At 39.8% G+C, this 21,970-nt stretch overlaps 1 protein-coding gene across 3 annotated transcripts in view; it reads left to right on the top strand.

The window, feature by feature from the left end:
- Positions 1-21,970, top strand: part of zbtb44 (zinc finger and BTB domain containing 44) — a 48,598-nt gene that overhangs the window by 9,601 nt on the left and 17,027 nt on the right. For all 3 annotated transcript variants that reach the window (XM_055025301.1, XM_055025303.1, XM_055025302.1), the window contains exon 2: positions 15,951-17,049. In XM_055025301.1, the coding sequence (XP_054881276.1) occupies positions 15,987-17,049 (1,063 nt within the window). In that variant the 5' untranslated portion in view covers positions 15,951-15,986. The remainder of the gene's footprint in view (positions 1-15,950; positions 17,050-21,970) is intronic.

The raw sequence follows: 21,970 nt of genomic DNA, 5'->3' as shown, positions 1-21,970 counted from the left end.
GTAAATAGGGTTAAATAATACAAATTCCAGAATGTAGTCTTTTCTTTCTTTACTTAAAGAAAAATGTCAAGGTACGCAGAGTGCAGCTGCAGGTGCTGCTGCGCTCCAATAGTTTCCTGCAGGCGCCTGCGCGTATTTCTGAACATTAACAGCAGGAAAGAGTTTTATATGTAAAGCAATTTATTTTAAACGTTTTTATCATTTCCCTCTTTTGAACTCTAAATATAAACAAACGTCATTACTTCAATGTAAAAACATTTAATTATTATTTTTTTTTGTTAGTGCTCCCCCAAATGATAATGGCTATTTTTAGAAGTGGCTCCGCAGGCGACTGACAAGGTCTCTGCGGGCGACAGGGTGCCCGCGGGCACCGGGTTGGTGACCCCTGAATTAGACTATAACGTATGCAATGCGCTGCACAATTAATGTGTACTGTGGAGAATTAAACTTCACTCACCCTGTGGTTTTAACAAATGGAGCTGATAGACCTGGGGTGCTCAATACATCGATCAAGGATTAGGGGATAAGATGAGCTTCACGTGCAAGTATCAGCGGATCACAATCTCCCAAAGTTAAGGAACTCGGCACCCAGAAATCAACTAGTCAATAAATCAGTTGGCCAATAAATGTATCTTACAGAGCAGGGTTGCTCAATATGTTTCCAAGTCAATCTCAGCAGCAGGTGACAAACTGAAGGCCGTCAGGACGCTGAGACCAGCGCTTCCTCTTCTGACAGGCTTATCAAAATATTCACCAAGATCCAAAACGTTTGTAGCTTCATTAAAGAATAATAATCATAATAAAATCTACAAAACGTGTTAAAATTAATATTCCCAGAAATTATTTTTAAGTTGCGTTCCAGATCCATTAACAAATAAAAAGGCGACTCAAAGACAGACTAACCAGCAGATCAGGAGTTTAAATTAGCCAATCAATCACTGATGTGTTCATGAGAGGCTTATTGATAATCAATAGCTAAATATCAAGCCTGGAAACCTGAATGTTATGTTTTTAATGGAATCTTTGCTCGGCTTGTAAACGACAAAGAGACAGAGAGTGAAAAGGTGCGAGTGGCTTTGAGTTGATCACCTGTTTGGGTTGTTTGCTGTGGCTCATCACAGCTGCTGGAGTTTCTGAACGTTCAATAAACAACAAACTTGGACTAATGACCTCATTCGTTTGCAGTAAACATCATAACAAACATCAAATAGGACAAATATATTTGATTAAATTTTAACAAAAAAATGGTTTCTACCACGATAATTATGTGAAATTAAATGAATTATATCCCAAATTCAGAAGATTTGTCTTTACCTCTGCAGAGCTCTTTGGTTCCTCCTATCAGTCTGTAGTTTCTCATATGGCTCCATCAATCCAAATTTCAGATCTACCATAAATGACTGACACCTGCTGGCCTCAAGTTTGCAACCAGCCTGTGACTGAAACCAGTAACCTGCTGCCAGTGTCAGAATCTCACTGAGGAAGAAACTGCATTAGGTTTTCTAGTGTTTTATCATTTCTGATATAACATATTCATAAAGGAAATTAGTCAATAGTGTTTAAATTACAAATTTTATGTCTTTGTGTCATGAGGTAGATCTCAGCTGGCTGGTGAGAGAAAAAGTAGATCTTGGTCTCAAAAAGTTTGAGCTCCCCTGTGATGTTATCGTCCCACGCCCATAAGGGAATGTTTCTCAATTATTTTCTATCATGCACCCCCAGGGATCATAATTTTTTCATGCCCTTCCCCTTTAATAATTTATCTGTACAAACCATTGGTTCCAGCACTGTATGACATTATCATAACTCCTGTTTTATTGTTCTAGGTCTTGAAATAATTTCCAAAATCAGTTTAACAAGTGAATCAGTAACATTTAATCAAGACTCAGTTTGAAAGAGAAAACGATTCACTGAGATGTATAATTTTAGACTTAATATAGTAAAACCTTTTAGAACTGTAAACATTGATTACTTGTCAGCTTCTTCAGTTTAGTGTTCCACAAGGTATATAGTTTTTAAAATTTATTGTGGAAAAATTTTCAGCAATATTGCTTATATTTTATCTTGTCAGATGAGAAGAAATGAAAAGTGTATAACATTTAGCATTAACAATAAAAAATAGGTTTCTTCTATTTTTCTTGCTTATGATGGAGTGTAAGAGCCAGGCTCTGAGTTTATTTGTTTTAAATACAAGTAAAGCTGGACCAGAATAAAGTCGTAATTTCATGATAACTTTTCACCATACTGTGCTAAATTGCGGAATTCCTGGGGTTTTGTAAGGTTATAGTTAATATTGGTGTAAGAAATGAGTAAACACTAAATGTTAGCAAATCAGAATCAAAATTTCAGCTCCAGGACATTGAAACGATTGTTTAAATAACTTTTTATGTAATAGAAAGAACCAGACTTGCTGAGTGGATCATGTTGCATATCACTCTATCAAAGCTTTTTAATTTATTTACTTTCTTCTGGCGATATAGAGTTATTATTCTGACAATTACTATGACTGTATTCTTGTATTTGAAAATAAAAATCTCGCATCCTGGCCATAAAACTCCATCATACTTGCTTTACTGACCTCTGCTACAATTTTCTTTTTCACTCTTTAACAGCGCCTGCTTCCTTTTCAAAACTGTAAAGAACTTACAACTCAGATTACCAGAAGAGATGAAAAGGACATATCCTTTACATTTACAGTGAAACCAAGGACTATTTGCTGGTGTTTTTCTGTCGGTTACACACTGTCTGAGCCATTGTGTGGACTTAACATATTTTTTTATGTTGACAAGTTCTACATAATTGTATTATGTTTGCTGAAAGCAAAACAGACATAGCAATTTAACATTATGACTTTATGTTTAAGATAAAATGAATGAATTAACCTAACTACTTCAAATCACTTCAGATTGACAAAATGGAAGTCAATCTAACAACTTTTTCGTGTTAGTCTGACAAAATAAACACTATTCCAGTGAACTTATGTTTTATTTGTTCACCAAACAAACAAATTGTGACTTTAACAAATAAAATTAGCTTTCCATCAACCATATGTTTTTTATGTTAACGGAATATTTTCTAATTAAGTTAACTAAATTCAAGTTTGTTGACAGGTCCCACACAAATGAATTAAGTAGGCTTAACTTTATTTTGTTATGTTCTTTATTTAACAGAGATCTTACACATTACATTATTGACAAACAGTAACAAACGTTCATCTTCAAATATCTGATATTTGACAACATCAGGCCTAAGCAAGTTCAAAGAAATAGGATCTCAAAGAACAATTCACAATAAAACTTCAGTAAATACTAATGTAGAACATGATGTTATCATCATTTGTATTTGTAGCGTTGGCAAACAATAAAACAAGATTTTGAGATTGAGTCCACAATATTTTAATTTAATGATTGAAACTTAACAGTATCGCTACACAGTCATTAGAAAAAAAAAACACACAATATCCCTTCCACAACCGTTGTCACCTAGCATGACGGTCAAACTGTGACACAACTCGTAAATAACACACATAAAAAAGCAAAACATTATTAATAAACACAAAACAGTATGACTATTACCATGACTATTCCATGAAAATGGCTTGTGCGCCACACTCTCCCCCTCATTTAAAAAAAAACATTCCTATGACATTTAATTAATCTTCTATTTAGTATTTAAGATCACCTATTGACCCTTTTATTGGAAGTAATGTTATAAGTAAGGTACTTAACATAACATTCATTACCCTCATACTATTGTAATGAGGATATTGTAATATTGCTCTCAGTAGTTGTAAAATAACATTACACACATAACAAAACTATTATGTTCTCAAAATGCCAGAAAGATTAAGTCACTGAGATAAATGATCAAAATGACCTTAAAGACCAAAAACAATAAAGAAAAATACATTTCACTCATCTGAAAAATGCAAAACAAAACCATGCAATCATGTATCTACATTCTGCCAGTATGGTGAATTGAAACTATCATTTGACATGTATAATGATGGATCATTGTGCTTTTAATCATGCCCCCACATTTAAAGGTTTCCCAGCTAAATTTTCTCTGTAATCAAGATGGTAAACAGTAGTGATACACTCAAACTCAAAATTCAGTTCTGTCTATTTCAGCTTCAATATGATATAAAAAAAACAAAAACAAAAAAACACTTGGTATTTTATTCTGTTGCATGCCTTTGTGTTTTGTGATTATGATGTAAAGCACTTTGAAATGCCTTGTAGCTGAAATATGCTATACAAATAAAATTTGATTGATTGATTCAAATAATCACAGAAAACTATCCTGTAGATATTATTTCAGGATTACTACATCTCTTGTTTTATTGTAAAATCAAGCAGTTTTTTGTAGTTACTTGTACTAGTTTACATATACTGTAAAACACAAAATCTTACCAAATCTTTGTCTATCTTAGTCCACTTAAAATCGTACAAAACTAATTATGAGTCGCTGTTCATCAAGAAATATCAAGTTATCTTAGCTTCCAATAAGTTGTGCTGCAAATGTCTTTGCTGGTTGTTGGGTGTCTTCTGGGCTGTGGCTGGATGGACCGACTAGGCTTTAAGTTTTCTTCTGATGTTGAGGAGCGCTGTTGGAGCTAGCTCACTAGTCTTGAGCTGCTGTCTGTCTGAACTGAGTGATCAGGGATAAAAGTCAGGAAGGTGACCAAGAACCTGATGTCCACTCTGTTAGAGCCTTGTTGTTTTCACACAAAATAAAATTATTTTGTTAGGTTAAAATATGACAACACCATGTTATCCTTACTAGAATTAAACACAACAGATTTTTTATGTTAACTTGAAATAGAATATTAATGTAATATTAACAACTGCCACCCCACTATTTGAGAATTACTGCCAAGGAGAGCAGCCCTTGCGGCAGACTTTACATCTGTCCAGTTCAGGAAACGAAGCCACACAAAAGATTATTAAAATTTCATGCCCGGATCGCAAACGGTAAAAAGCTTGCAAAGTTCAGTTAATCGTTTTGGATCAGATAGAGCCAACTGACTGAATTAATGCAGATTTCTCTGGAGGTGCAGACCAAGAGGAGTTTGTGAGGCTCTACTTTCAGACCTCTGCAGGTGAAGTGCTTGTAATTTAAGTGGAGTTGTTTAATTTTATTTATTATAAGTTATTGGAGTCACACAGTCAGTGGATTTTTTTTCACAACGGAGAAACAATTGGATGTGTTTATCTGCTTTATTTGTGATGGAATCTGGATTCAACTAGGTGAATATTAACTAATCCTCATAAAAAGGTGGCTAAATAGCCGATATTAATATGATTATTATTTGATCGGTAAAAATAGTGCATGGAGGTTTTTAAAATAAAAAACAAAATTATATATATCTATAAAAAGAAAGTATTTCTTTTTTCTAATAAGAACAAAAGTTAGACCTGCACTTTGGCAGGTCCAGAAGACCCTTTTTTTGGGGTTGGAGGTGGAGGTGGAGGTTTTGGGTATATGCTGAACACTGTGTGTTGATGGCGAACCCTCGGTGGTTGACAGATTACCCTGGGTGGCGGGATCAGTTTGGCCAGATGGAGGACTTGCCACAGACCAGTCCACTTCCTCATCTTCCACTCTCTGATATATAAAAAGACAACATTTATTACATGACAATCTTAACATATATCAGGCACTTAATGCCTATGGCAGGCACTCAGGTAACATCAATATTGACAGAAAAATTTGATGGGAATTTTAAAGATATACCCTCATTTTTGACTTCGGCTCATGGCCTTCTCCTTCAGAGTCGCTGGAGGACTAAATGGAGGTGGTATGTAATTGAATATAATAAAGGATTTTACATACCTCCTCCAAAGTCATGATCCAATTCTTAGCCTATTTTGATCATCAGTTACATTAACTGAGGTATTGTGTGGTTAGTTATTTTTCAAAGAATAGACACATTTTAATGCTATTCAGCAATTAAAAACAACTTACCGTCCACTTGTTCCAAAGCATGTGCGCTCTTCTTCTTGTCTTTCTCATCTGCAATAAGATTGCAAGGGATGATTCTGCTCTTTAAGGTAGTGAGGATAGGTTAGAGACAGGTTAGTTTTACCCGACTGATAATGTGTTGTTGCTATAGTAATCCTGCTCAGTATGACAAACCAGTAAAAAACTTTCCAGCTTTCAGGAAGCCTGTCTTATCAGAGACATTATGATGATATGGCCTGTGACATCATGTGGCCCCCATAGCTGAGTGGTTAATTCTGCAGGCACTCATGCAGGAGACCTGGGTGTCTAACCAGCGACCGGGATTCGATTCCAATTGGCTGCGGAAGCCTATTGCTTAATTTTTAAAAAAACATTTTGTTTAAATTAAGACAAAAGCATTTGAGGCCATTTCAACCACATGGTTCCAGCAGCCAAGTGGTTAAGCTACCAGAGAAAATGTGTAGACAATTAAGAGAAACATGTGACTTGATTCCCATTTGGGGCACTGACGGTGACCATTAAACTACTGGATCCATGGGACCTCCGTCGCTGCCTCTGGTTTCCATACGTCAAGTCGGTAACTCCCACCGGTTGTCTGATGGTGGTAGTAGTGGTGGGGCTAACCAATAGACCACTGGACTCACGTCTGGAACTACTACTTTTTAATTATTCTTGGAAAACAAAGATAAATCGTAGCCTGACTTTAATATCCAAGATTCAAATAAATAGAAGCTGTAAAACACAAGATGATAATCTGACCAATCGTCTCCTCCTGTCTGCACCCATTGAGCTGCTCTACTGGGAATGGGGCCCCCAAAGCCCGCATGGACCTTGGCTGAACCAGCCACCAGGGACCACCATAAAGCCATGATAAATTAAGGAGCATTCAAATAGCATTCTGGAGGAGCCAAGGGGGGAACCCTTGGAGGTTGTCTTCCTGAGACTTGGGCACCCAAACCCTTGGACCTTGGCTGGACCCCCAGGTCCTGTAGAACCAGCATCCATATCACTGGTCCCATGAACCCCAGCACACACTCATGATGGACCATGGTACTCAGAAAACAAGGAAAGGTTGTCCCGCTGCTCCTCCCCCACATACACTCACAATGGACCACCAGAATTCAAACACTGGGGCCCACATGCACCGTGTCTGAACCCCAAGGGATTCTGCAGGAACCAGGGGGGACTCATGGGACTATCTACCTGTTCTTAGAACTGCGGGAAGCTTAAAAATCCAGCTATTCATTTTTAGCTAGCTTAACTACGTAACCACATTTAGTTTACAGAAGGAGCAAAAGCTAGAGAGGGTGACTCAGGCAATGTCTGTTCACGTGTTGATATTCATGGGGCGTCATGCACATTGATTCTACAGATTTGGTATCAATATAATATTAATGCTCACACATTAGTCTTTATTTTGATACCCGTTTCAAAATAAATTCTTTGTGAATAAATGCTCGTTTGTAAAATATGTCCAACATAATGCATCTGATTATCATCTATACATGTTTGGGTTGCCATTGGACACCAGAGAGGATGGCTTTATTTGAACAGAAACCAAGTTTTGTTAGGTGGACTTCTGTTGGTTGAACAAGAAAGACAACTACATCAACAAACAACATGGACAGACATGACTAGAACTACCTTTTAAGGAAGATAAAACAAAAGTTTTCCTGAAAGAGTTTAGATATTGCCCAGTTTTTGGATGTAAATCAATTAAAAGCTTTGAAAGAGAATCTTCTTGACAAAAGTTTTTGCTGTTAGTTCTGTTTGCTTTATGTACCACTGCAGCCCTGTTTTGTGTCTGAATTTGCCTCTCCAGGACTAACACAGAGCGTTCCCCTCTCCTCTGTGTGTGCGGTGGCTAGAGCTCTCCCTGTGAGAGCCCCTTCACTTGAGCTTTGGCTTGATGGAAAGTCTCATGCCTCAGAGAGTCCACATGTCTCATAGACAGCTGTTGAGTGTCCTGGAGCACATTGCCTTCCACATGGGGCTGGCTCACATCGCTTCGCATCTGCTTTGATTGTTCTTACATAACTTGGCATTTTGTTCTCCAAGCTCTCACCCTCTTTTCAAGCCCTGCTAATGCTGCCCTCTGCCTGCTGCCTTGTTCCCCCTCAGAGAACACCATAGTAGGACACCCACTGCTTTCCATGATGCAATTTATTTATTGTTTTTCAGTTTCCTTTGTGCTTCTCGGGTCTTTAAAAAAAATTTATTTTCACACCTAATTCTTCACTTTATGTGTTCCCCTACACGCCAGTTAAACAAATGCTATGTGGGATGCAATTATTTTAGTAACCGATTAATGAATAGATTAATCAAAAATTGGCACATTCTGCTGATTAATTTCATTTCCCACTTAATCCTTTTTTAATTTCTTTTGTTTCTAGTTTTTATAGTTGATGCAAAGAGCAAAAACCAGACAGCTGGCACCTCAGCGCCAGCTGTTGTGGCTTGATCTTTGAGATTTACCTTTCCGAAGATTGCTCATATAAGCTCATTCACCTATGTCAGTGCTTCTCAATTATTTTCCGTTACGCCCCCCCCCTAGCAAGAAGAAAACTATTCGCGCCCCCCACTCCCCACCGTGACTATCCATCTCTGCATAACATTTTTTCCTTATTAACATTTTTTTCGCTGAAAAAACTGTAGCGGCTTATCGGCGTGATTGGGATGTAACGCATTTAAGCGACGCCCTAATTTATTTGGCTTCATGCTGTCCGCTGCGAGCATTTTTAGACACAGCAAACACACCGGTCTTTCCTCTTCTCCAACTGTAGTCACAGTGAAGCCAAGCGCTAAATACGCTTCGTCGTATTTCCTCTTCTTAGCTTTCGGTTGACTTTCTGTTGTCTCATTATCTTTGTCTCTCTCCGCTTTTCTTTTCATCCCTGTGAAAAACTTTTTCATGTTGGGGGTTGTTGAATAACGGAGGCCATAGACAGAACGCAGTCGGAGCTTTTTGTTGACTTAACACTGGTAACCAAGGCAAACCTGTTGTCTTGTAAGTCGTAAAATGTTGCACTGTCGCAAACGTGACAGAAGTAACAATGAGAGCGCCACTGCCGCCTACTGTGCGCAATTACACTTTATACTAGTACGGCCAAAAAAAAGCCTGTTCCCCAGGATCACACGCGCCCCCCCAGGTATCGCACCACGCCCCCCAAAGGGGGCCCGCCCCACTATTTGAGAAGCACTGACCTATGTGGACATTTATGTCAACCCCCTATGAGGATGAGGATCTGTTTCTTTCTAGAATTCATCAAGATAAAAGTGAAGTTTAAATCCACCACATTTGCTCTGCTCAAAGAGCTCAATTTGAACTGCAAATGTTCACATTGAGCTGTACTCAATGTTCACAGGTGCACATTTCGAGATGTGCGTTGAGATTGCAGTAAGAATTATATATCTTTGTGAACAAAGCACTACATGTGGCATGTGTTTAAATCTCAACATGCTGACTCTGTATGCGGCGATAAAGTTTGAGTTCCCGGTTAGCCGGTGTGTTATGGGCCCGTGGTTCAGCCTGTGGTTCCATAATTGCATGGCATGCTAGTTTGTTTTAATTTTATTTTTTGTGGCGACGCTTTGTCTACTTAAACTTAGGTAGAGCTGCTGCGGCCGGGAGGAGATCAGAAAAACTCATCCCATAAAGCTCAGGCAACCAAAACAGTCTCTGTGGAGATTATTAAAAACTCAATAGACACAAAATGGAAGTGCTCCTAAAGGCACATACATTTTATTTCCTTTTTGTCCCACTACATCCAGCAGCTGAGATGTACTACAGATCTTGCTCATCATTCAGGGCCGGTCCGATGTTGAATGAGGCCTTGAGCAGAATTTGACTTAAGGGTTTTTTGTTTTAATGAGATGAATTTTATATCATCATAAAGAGAGTTTCTTTTTTTAACAAGTTAAAATCTCTGACAGATTACGAGTTGTTAAAAAGGTATAAATGGGCTAACTATGACTCTACTTCTCTCCCAGATGGCGTCTAAAAATTTTGAAGTACTGTTGCTTTGTCTTAGAATCAATCATATTTAAAAGAGAAGATGTTTTGAATTTTATGAGCAGGGGTGGCAAGAACAAATATTTTTCATATTTGACCAATATTTTTTTTGACAGGCCATAATTCACACCCTTGACTGTCGCATATGCGCAAATATTGTAAACTTTATGCAGAGGCAACTAAAATCAATCACTCAAAAAACAAATCTTTTGTGTATCATCCGGGGATGGAAATTAGCACCCGCCACTGGCCAAATACAGGTAAAAGTACGAAGTGACGTGTAAATTGGAGTAACGCACCTGCCACCTTGGCAGGTTGACAATTTGAACAGGAAAAAAAAATAGCTGCATTCAGTTTGAGCTTCTCTCCATATCTGGTGACTTTGCACTGTCATAATTTCCCACCTCCCCCCAAAAAGTATGTTAAATATATTTTTTATGACTGCAACAGCCCAGTGGTTGATTTTTATTGATGGACATTGGGCTTATCCAATGAACTTTGTCAATCCCTCCTGGGCCTGCCCCTCCCCTCCCAGGATATAAATGGAGCCAATTTGGCTAACTGGAGTCTGAGAAAAGTGAGCGGATATGACACAGGGTTGGTCGAAAAAACGACAACAAAAGCGCATAAGCTCATTCAGAAAAATGTGTCAAACTAACCAATATGGTAATTACCACACAAACTTTGACATGGAGCAGATTCAGTAGCGGAGAACGGGGGAGAATTGGTGATTCTGGGGTTTTGTTGTTATTGGAGGAGGAAGATGAGAAAGATTTGACCAGGGGCAGATTTAGGAAGAGTTCAGATTAGCTGCTGCCTGATGAGAAGATGAGGAAATGTTCATAATAAAGGAGCGTTTCATGCAGGCAGGTGTGTGAGTCCGGGTAGGGGAAGCCAAAGCTAACCTCGCAGGCAGTCAGGAAAACACTGGGATAACACAGGAATGATGACGGCCTGTGGAATTAATAATGACTTAAGTTTTGAGATGTTTTTAGTAATAACAAAAATAATTGTGAATTTCAATATTAAAGAAATAACTGAGGAAAAATAAATAGAACAGTTAGGAAACAGCTATTAATACAATTTAAAATGTTTTAAAAAAATGACTGGACGCATCTTAAATAAATACTATTTGATGACGTAGCCAAAACTTGGAAATGTTCAACATCGGAAATGATGGCAAGAATGTTAGGATGTGTAGTTAAAGTTTGTTATTAGTAATTACTTCAAGTGAACTTATTGTACTACCCCTCTGTAAAGGCATCCACGCTTCATGTAAAAATTAGTCTGTATATGTACATATGTAGTGTAAACACGTGCCCCTTTTCCATCCGCTCGGCTCGCTTTCCGAGCCTTTCCACCGGCTTTTTTCAGGAACTGGCCCTGCTTTTTAGGGATCTGCTTCGGAGCAGGGCCGATTTCGTCAGTGACGCAAACTTTGTTGTTGTTCACTGCTTGGCCGTAAGCGTGGTCAGACAGAGCAGCAAAGACCGAAGGAAAACTAAGGCACAATGTTTCAAACTCGCTACAACACGAAAGTGACAAAAGATACAAACAAGCGGTGAAGATGCCGGCTTTTCTTTGCGTCGGATTTCAATATTCAGCTGCAGCTCAATGGAGCAGTGAGGAATGTGTCGTTTTTGTCAACGTTGCGGAGAGAATGGAAAGCCTTGTTAGCCACTTGGAGCCCCACCGACTCAGCTAATGCCGCTCCTGCTCTCCAGCCAGGTGAGCAGTTTGTAGACATATCTGTCTGCTTTTACTACATTTAAGGTTGCCTACATACAGTTATAGAAGACATTTGAAACAAAAAGTCTGCTGTGTTTTTATTGCTCAAACACAACATGCACATTTTTGAAGACAGTTGCACATTCCTTAGTTATAAATAATGTTAATATTGTACAGCATGTTGCCTTCATTTGTTCATATTCTGTCTTTGCATGAATCTATGTGCTTTGATTGTTTCTCATTTTGCTGTTGTTGCTCTGGAGTTTCCCCATTGTGAGATAATAAAACGTGTTATATGACATATTGGAAAATGGCTACATATCAGTTCTCTAATTAAATGGTTATGAACTATTAATTGAAGAGGACATAAAAATGAACAATAAACCTGAAGAGAACAATTGTGGTATTTTATCCATGTCTGCATAGGTTTAAAACTTACAAGTAATTATGTTTTGTATTTAATTTATACAACTATTCCAGTTATTTATAATTCTGTATGTCTGGATGGTAAAAAAAAGTGTTGGTATATAAAGTAACATGTCTATTTTAAATAATTCTTTCTGTTTATGTTACTGCCACACCAGTAACTGTGTAATTTATCTACTATAAGCTGTAACATCTGATTACTTCTCCCTGGGAACAGAAGAAGAGAAACATGATGGTGAACGATAAGAGCAGCTCCCTCCGAAGGAAGCTGCTCTTTCCCGCCCCCCCAAAAAAATGTTTTCATTTTTTTTCTAATGAAAAAAAATTATATTTTCTCTCAATGAACAAAATTTCCTTTTTTATACTCACTCCACACATTATTGTACATACTGTAGCTTGTATGGCATTAAGGTCCTAATACGATCCTCTCAAAATGTGAGGAGCTTTACACAGAGTGAAAATAATATATAAATATTTCATTGACACTTATTATGGATTACCAATGAAGGCATCCAAAAGTGAATACATTATTCAGCAAACCAAACATTTTGACATTATTATCAGGCTTGATATTAACAAAAACCCAACATAGAAGTCATGTTGTTCATTTCTACTTTTTACAACATCATTCTATCCACTCACGGATTTGCTGACTTCCTGGAGAATCTTCAATGTGAGAAAGTGAGAAAAAAAATCTTAATTAGTAATACATAAGACTAAGTTTAAACTTTTAAGACCCTGGTCAATTCTTTCATGAAGGTTTGCTTAAAAGTAGAACCAGTCGGATTTGAAGGAATGCAGTTTTAGTTCTTCTCAGTGTAACTTGAACATCAGATGAATCATAAACATATTGAGAAGTTCAAAACAACAGATTGTTAATGCACTTCAACTCTGTAAGAACATCAGCCACATTTTTTAAAATGAGAAATGTTTCATCAGCACATTGGGGTCATGTGATTTCTGCTCCATGAAGGTGAAGGTCTCTGGACGAACTGAAGGTAAAACACCGTCTGGCAGTCAGGAAGATGGACACTGATGAGACATCCTACAAGTCAGAGGATGTCTTGTAGGATTTTTTCATTAGATCCTGTCCAGGAAGAACCACACTGATGGTCTGCAGTGTAACATCTGAAAACACATTGGAATATATTATGAATATGCGGCACCAACACACAGTTCTGACACTATTACGTTATTTGCAACACCCTGGCTAAAATTAGCGCATGCACATTGACACTATATTACTAGTTTTATAGTAGTTTAATACAAAAATCATTAGCTGAGCCACCTGCTTTCCTCCCTGCAAGGTGGAGTTCAGCTGCCACACATTTTTTTGAAATCTCAGAAAAATCACAGGTTATAAAAAATACCTCTGCCGTCTTCTTCCTTTGTATCAGAAAAATAACTCGTGTTAGGACGCATTGTAACGAAGCACAGCAAGGGCCCCTGTAGGAAGGTGCTATACCTCCCCACTGCCTGGAGGCATCACCCGGCTAAAGAGGCGGGCCGGTGGAAACGCGGCCACTTTGAAATACAGCCGAACCAGGGTGCTGTTGTAGAGCTGGAGGAAGAGGGGCATTATTGTCAGTAAATCGATTTTCATAGAGTTGGGAATAAATTGTATATTTTATATAATTTGCTTGTACTGGTGAGGTTTGTAATCAAAAGAATGAAACAGTGGCTGGTGAAATGTTTGAGGGGGCTGTAAATTTTTTTCTCTACTAGCCACTCTGGGTGATGGAGAAAATTTTTAATTTACACCCCTGGTATCATCCATGGACATAGAACTAATGCAATTTGCTGACTATGTGTTGAAGAGTTATGGACTGGACATTTGGAGCATGTCTGGTTCAGAAGCACATTCCAAATGAATTCCAAACAGAGCGCAGCAGATGTCAAGGTTGGATATCTGTCAGTTTCGGGAAAGTGAAACCACACACACACACAAAAAAAAATCCTATTAAATGCATGCGACTAGACCGCGCACAGAATAAAAAGGTTGCAGGGTTCAATTGAACCAGTCTCTCTAAAGCTAAAAATGGGATAAATTACATTACACACTCAAATGGTGGACCAAAGAAGTAAAATTGTTATTACAATAATATACTGGGTTTAATTCAGCTTCGGGCCTCTAATGAAATGAAACGTTTGATTCAATGACTTCAAGTTGCTTGTTAACAGGTGATAAAATGAATCACATTTTAAGTAAATATTTGTTGTATTTAACATATTTCAGGTAAGAAGTGAACATGTAAAAAAGATCCTGTCCTAGAATTTATGTAATTGAACATTACAGGTATCAAATGTGATGATCATCTGAAGTAATACATTTTATTAACATTTTTAAAAAATATTTTTTAAATGTAAATAAAAAAGTGGTCAAAATGTAATAAAGATGAGTATGCTTCATCTATACAGTACAGTAGAATAATTTCACACTGATTTTGAGTTAATGGGCACACAATTTGGAAACTGTTGAAGAAAACATTTAATATTAAAATTACTTAAAATGTTGAATATTTTAAGTCCATCAGTCTAATCAGGTTAGACTGACGGACCGGCCCACCAGATGAGGTCTGAACATTTACAGTTACTTTTGCATAAATTACCACTTTTTTGTACCAGTTGGTCACAAGGCAATGCATTTATTTACAGGAGTGTTTGGTTTGGAAATTGACGGTCCCTATGTGAACCTCCAAGCGCTTGAGGAGGGAGCGGTAGAGAACAGCTGGCCAGAATTAGCTTTCATAAATCGGATCAACCTGGAGCTAAACGCCCCTTACTCCACGGAGCACGGATATCCAATATCCAACTTGAAAACAACTTCACTGCAGTCACAATGAAAACGCCGGAAGAAAATTTCTTTTGGTCTGTGGCCTCTAAAGATGGCGCCGAGCAACAGCGCAAGATGTAAACGTCACACATAGTGACGTCAGTTCCAAAGCTCTATGCTGTCAATTTGATAACACTAGTAAAATAATTTACTTCACAATAATGGAATAACCTTGTAGTCCACTGATGAAACTCGGACTATGCTACATAAAAAATATAAGTCTGACATAAACAAGGTTGACCCTTGAACTCAACATAAGTGAGCGTGAGTAACCTGGACAAAAGCATAGCAAAAACAATATGACACACCAACAAAGTGAATTTAGACACTCACCAGAATGGACATGTCTGGAGCAAATTTGTAGGTATCTCGGGATGTTGGAGAAGGTAATATCAGGATGTCTCACCGCTGATACCCAGGCTATTCATCTCCTTTTCATTAGCTCCGGTAGCTTAGTCCCCTTGCGTTGTTTAAAGGCAGGAAAACAGTGAAACGAAAGTCCATTTTCCATCTTTTTACAGTTTCGGGTGCGCGATCAGTCATTACATCCAATAACGCAGCAAGTTTGTACCATTACTAAATTATTTTAAGTAACTTTAATTCAAAAATTCTAATTATCTGTGAGGTCATTGTTTTGTCCACAAGATGGCGCTCATATCCCTATGTCTAGAGCATTGACTCACATTCCAAAGCGCTATAAAAGCTTTGGAAAGCTTTGGACCGTGCTTTTATAGACGCTGCCGGTGTCCAATTTAAGCTGTGGACACCGGCAGAGCTTAAACCCTTAAATCTCAGCCTCAGAAAATACAATGGAAAAATGGCAATCGGACGTTCTGGTGCAGGTTTGGGGGTTAAAAAGTGTGAAATTTTAGTTGGTGAAACCTTTCTATAAATACATTTGATTTCAGGATATGTTTTAAATGAATATGAATCTGAGATTCCTTGCATTTTGCATTCTAAAATGATGTTTTTGCTGTTTGGTTGCAGGACACATTTGCTTTACACAGTAAGGAGGACTCCATCATGGGGGTGAAAACCTTCACCCACAGCTCAACTTCCCACAGCCAGGAGATGCTTGATAAGCTGAATGCTTTGCGCAATGAGGGTCACCTCTGTGATGTTACCATCCGGGTTCAGGACAAGCTCTTCCTAGCACACAAGGTGGTCTTGGCATGCTGCAGTGAGTTCTTCCGTTCCAAGCTTGTGGGCCGACCAGAAGACGAGGAAAAGTTTGTGTTGGATCTCCATCACGTGACGATTAGTGGCTTTGCTCCGCTTCTGGAATATGCCTACACCTCCACTCTTTCCATCAGCACAGAGAACATCATCGACGTCCTGGCAGCAGCCAGCTACATGCAGATGTTTGCCGTAGCTAGCACATGTTCCGAGTTCATGAAGTCCAGCATCTTGTGGAGCCCAACAAACAACAACAGCAGCAGCATAGCGGTGGACAAGGCGCGTGAAGTGGCGCCTGAGAGCGCTTCGTCACACTGTGCCCTGACGCCGCTGGATGGCAGTGTGTCCCCTGTGTCGTCCGACTGCAGCGTGATGGAGAGGAATGTTCCCATCTGCCGGGAATCCCGACGAAAACGAAAAAATTTTGTGACAATTGCATCGCCGGAGAGCCCACTCAAATGCACTGCACAGATGGTCAACACCTCCCCTCAAATCCCCAACCCATCGCCCTCATTTTCAGATGGCCCGGCCCAGGCGGTGGAGTCTTCCCTGGCTTTTCCCTGGACGTTTCCCTTTGGCATTGACCGGAGGTTTCACTCAGACAAATCTAAGCTGCCGGAGAGCCCCCGCTGTTTGGAGGCAGGTACCCCCGGGACCTCGGAGGGCGTGGTTGCCCGCCGGCTCAGTGACTTCTTGACGTGCCAGAGCTCCAAGGTGGTGTCATCGCCAGTGGCTACAGAGGAGGAGGACGTGAGGGTGAAGGTAGAGCGACTCAGTGACGAGGAGGTTCAGGAGGCATCTTCCCAACCCGTCAGCGCCTCTCAGAGCTCCATGAGCGACCAGCAGACGGTGCCAGGGAGTGAGCAGGTCCAGGAAGAGCTTCTTATCAGTCCACAGTCCTCTTCTATAGGTGGGCTTCAAGTACATAGAAACTCCTCTAAAAGGGCAGTATTATGTAGTTATGCGCTTTCCTTCATTTTATGTTATTCCATCATCAAAAACATACTTGAAGTGCTGCTTTGATTCTGTCATGCATTTTTGAGAAATCTTTTAGTCTCCTTAGCAACCATTCTCCTGTGTAAAACACCTGGGTTGATCTAGCGCCACCTTCAAAATGGAGCTTCCCTTATGAGCTGCAGTTTCCAATCTTCCTCACTTCTGCCTCACAGAGCCTCACAAACTCCCCTCTTACTCTCCCACTCAGCTCTTTCAGTGGGGAGCTGAGAGGGCAAACAGCTCGTATCAGTGTTGCTGATAACTAGTCTTATCAGCAACACTGGTAAAAATGTTGATAAAGGGTCAACAGAGGAGGCATGTTGTGATGCCTCCTCTGTTGTTGTTGGACTCCAAATTGCTTTTTCCCCACATTTTATTTGATTGATTTTCAGAACTTTATGTAAACAAAATTACAAAAGCAAGCAAACGAAACCACCCATCCCAAATCAACTTGAGTGTGTATGCTCAGCTTGGAGCATACATACATCCAGTCTGCATACAGACAATCCCAAATATGAGTTAAAGTAGTATTACCAAACTTTTGAGGACAGCAGAGTTAACACATTGAAGGTAAAAAAAAAAAAAAAGTAATCAGTCATCATCTTCAGATGATATCATCGCCCAGGTGGGGCCAAGTTGCAGATCTGGATTTTTGATACTGAAATTTCCCACTCTCATTGAAGAAAGCACTGACGAAAGCTGTGAAACATTCAGCGCTGGATGTGAAATTCAGTTAAGGTAGCACTTCAAGTCTGCAGTAGTTTTCAGTCTTGGAGGAAAGACTTTAGGTGACAGATGGAAGCTGAATCATTTAGGAATAAAATCTGCTTACTCAGTAGCAGCTTTTCTCAACAGGTCTCTGTATTTCACGCCGTTGCACTTTGTGCCGGATCCAAGCTTGGAGGATTGTGGCACAGAGGTGGGACAGAAGTGGGAAAATGCAGCAAAGGGGAAAAGCAAACTGGTTTAGATCACATGAACACAATCGTGGTGATGCACAGAGTGGCAGTTTTGTGTATTTGAGATATGAAGCAATTTTTCAACAACAGAAAAAAAACAGCACAAAAGTGAGAAAGATCTGAAAGAAAAGAGACTTCTCTGTGACTGTGGTGCGTCAGACAGATGTTTAACCTCTGACTGAGGTTTAACTTAGTCCGTCATATTTAGAGATATTAATGCTTGACTATTAATGTTTGTATTAAATGCCTCTTTAACAATGTTGAGCAGGTGTGAATCCAGAAAGTTTTTAATGAGGGTCAGTGATGATCTTGGGGTCTTAGTGTAAAATATGCAAATAGTTGAGGTCACTACATCAAATAGGTACAAATTATGTGAGTAAGTTATCCTAGTACATGCTTCAAAAATGTTCTGCGTGAGGCACTACCACATCCTCTAGTTTGACAGGGGGCTCAAAAGTTTTCTGTATGTCTGTGAATGACTTTACTACACTACACAAGACTAATTATTGTCTTGTTTTCACTGACACAAGTTGGAAGTTGGTCCAAGTATATAGCAGAGTACAAACCGCACATAAAGACACTGGTAACAATTAAACACTGTCAGGTGTCCCACTAAATTAATGGTTCTTAACCTCTTTTGAGGTACCGAACACACCAGTTTCATATGCTCATTCACTGAACCCTTCTTTAGTGCTAAATATATATATATATATATATATATATATTATATATATATATATATATATATAATCCTGATTTATATATATCCTATAAAAAATTCTTACCTTGACCTCCGTGGCCTGGGTTCTCCTAGAGGCTGGGAGCTTTAGGGTCCTGCATATAATTGGCTGTGCCAAGGACTGCACATTTCTGGACTGAGATGTCTGATGTTGTTCCTGGGATCTGTTGTAGCCACTGCTCCAGTTTGGGGGTTACTGCCCCGAGGGCCCCGATGACCACAGGCACCACTGTGGTCCTCACCTTCCAGGCCCTCTCCAGTTCTTCCCTGAGGCCCTGGTATTTCTCCAGTTTCTCGTGCTCCTTTTTCCTGATGTTGCAATCACTTGGTATTGCTACATCTACCACAACGGCTTTCCTCTGTTGTTTATCCACTACGACAATGTCTGGTTGGTTCGCCATTACCATTTTCTCTGTCTGGATCTGGAAGTCCCACAGGATCTTAGCTCTGGTGTTCTCCACCACCTTTGGGGGTGTTTCCCACTTTGATCTCGGGTTTCCAGTCCATATTCTGCACAGATGTTTCTGTACACTATGCCTGCCACTTGGTTATGTCGTTCCATGTATGCTTTCCCTGCCAGTATCTTGCACCCTGCTGTGATGTGCTGGACTGTCTCAGGGTCCTCCTTGCACAACCTACACCTTGGGTCTTGACTGGTGTGGTAGATCTGGGCCTCTATTGCTCTGGTGTTTAGGGCCTGTTCCTGGGCGGCCAGGATGAGGGCCTCTGTGCTGTCCTTGAGTCCAGCTTTTTCCAGCCATTGGTAGGATTTGCTGATATCAGCCACTTGGGTTATTTGCTGGTGGTACATCCCATGTAGGGGCTTGTCCTCCCATGATGGTATCTCTGGCACCTCAACCTCCGTTCCCTGTTGTCTGAGACATTCACTGAACACATTGTCTGTTCAGGCTTTGTCCCTGATGTATTTATGGATCTTAGTTGTTTCGTCCTGGACAGTGGTTCTCACACTCACTAGTCCTCTGCTTTCTTCCTTGCGGCTCGTGTACAGTCTCAGGGTGCTGGATTTGGGATGGAACCCTCCATGCATGGTTAGTAGCTTTCTAGTCTTAATATCTGTGTTTTTTATGTCCTCCTTTGGCCAGCTAATTATTCCAGCAGGGTGTATGATTACTGGCAGGGCATAGCTGTTTATCGCACAGATTTTGTTCTTGCCATTGAGCTGGCTTCTCAGGACTTGCCTTATTCGTTGGAGGTATTTAGCTGTGGCTCCTTTCCTTGTGACCTCATCGAGGTTGCCATTTGCTTGTGGTATACCTAGGTACTTGTAGCTGTCCTGTATGTCTACTATTGTTCCTTCTGGGAGTGAGACCCCTTCTGTGCGGATCACCTTTCCCCTCTTTGTGACCAGCCAACCAGACTTCTCTAGTCCAAATGACATCCCAATGTCCGTGCTGTAGATCCTGGTGGTGTGGATCAGTGAGTCGATGTCTCGCTCACTCTTGGCGTACAGCTTGATGTCATCCATGTAGAGACGGTGACTGATGTTGGTCCCATTTTTGAGTCGGTATCCGTAGCCAGTCTTGTTGATGATTGTTGATATATATATATATATATATATATATATATATATATATATATATATATATATATATATATATACACACTACCGTTCAAAAGTTTGGGGTCACCCAAACAATTTTGTGTTTTCCATGAAAAGTCACACTTATTCACCACCATACATTGTGAAATGAATAGAAAATAGAGTCAACACATTGACAAGGTTAGAAATAATGATTTGTATTTGAAATAAGATTTTTTTTTTACATCAAACTTTGCTTTCGTCAAAGAATCCTCCATTTGCAGCAATTACAGCATTGCAGACCTTTGGTATTCTAGCTGTTAATTTGTTGGGGTAATCAGGAGAAATTGCACCCCACACTTCTAGAAGCAGCTCCCACAAGATGGATTGGTTGGATGGGCACTTCTTGCGTACCATACGGTCAAGCTGCTCCCACAACAGCTTAATGGGGTTCAGATCTGGTGACTGTGCTGGCCACTCCATTACCGATAGAATACCAGCTGCCTGCTTCTGCTCTAAGTTGTTCTTGCACAATTTGGAGGTGTGTTTAGGGTCATTGTCCTATTGTAGGATGAAATTGGCTCCAATCAAGCGCTGTCCACTGGGTATGGCATGGCGTTGCAAACTGGAGTGATAGCCTTCCTTTTCAGAATCCCTTTTACCCTGTACAAATCTCCCACCTTACCAGCACCAAAGCTACCCCAGACCATCACATTACCTCCACCATGCTTAACAGATGGCGTCAGGCATTCTTCCAGCATCTTTTCATTTGTTCTGCGTCTCACAAACGTTCTTTGTGATCCAAACACCTCAAACTTGGATTCATCTGTCCACAACACTTTTTTCCAGTCTTCCTCTGTCCAATGTCTGTGTTCTTTTGCCCATCTTAATCTTTTTCTTTTATTGGCCAGTCTCAGATATGGCTTTTTCTTTGCCACTCTGCCCTGGAGCCCAGAATCCCGCAGCCGCCTCTTCACTGTAGATGTTGACACTGATGTTTTGCAGGTACTATTTAATGAAGATGCCAGTTGGGGACCTGTGAGGCGTCTGTTTCTCAAACTAGAGACTCTAATGTGCTTATCTTCTTGCTTAGTTGTGCAACGCGGCCTCCCACTTCTTTTTCTACTCTGGTTAGAGCCTGTTTGTGCTGTCCTCTGAAGGGAGTAGTACACACCATTGTAGGAAATCTTCAATTTCTTAGCAATGTCTCGCATGGAATAGCCTTCATTTCTAAGAACAAGAATAGACTGTCGAGTTTCAGATGAAAGTTCGCTTTTTCTGGCCATTTTGAGCATTTAATTGACCCCACAAATGTGATGCTCCAGAAACTCAATCTGCTCAAAGGAAGGTCAGTTTTGTAGCTTCTGTAAGGAGCTAAATTGTTTTCAGATGTGTGAACATGATTGCACAAGGGTTTTCTAATCATCAATTAGCCTTCTGAGCCAATGAGCAATCACATTGTACCATTAGAATAGTGGAGTGATAGTTGCTGGAAATGGGCCTCTATACACCTATGTAGATATTGCACCAAAAACCAGACATTTTTAGCTAGAATAGTCATTTACCACATTAGCAATGTATAGAGTGTATTTATTTA

The sequence above is a fragment of the Poeciliopsis prolifica genome, unplaced genomic scaffold, assembly GCF_027474105.1.
Source record: "Poeciliopsis prolifica strain line A6 unplaced genomic scaffold, Auburn_PproV2 SCAFFOLD142, whole genome shotgun sequence".
Lineage (NCBI taxonomy): Eukaryota > Metazoa > Chordata > Actinopteri > Cyprinodontiformes > Poeciliidae > Poeciliopsis > Poeciliopsis prolifica.
Note: the sequence above shows the minus strand (reverse complement) of the source record. Positions and strands in the feature narration are given on the sequence as shown.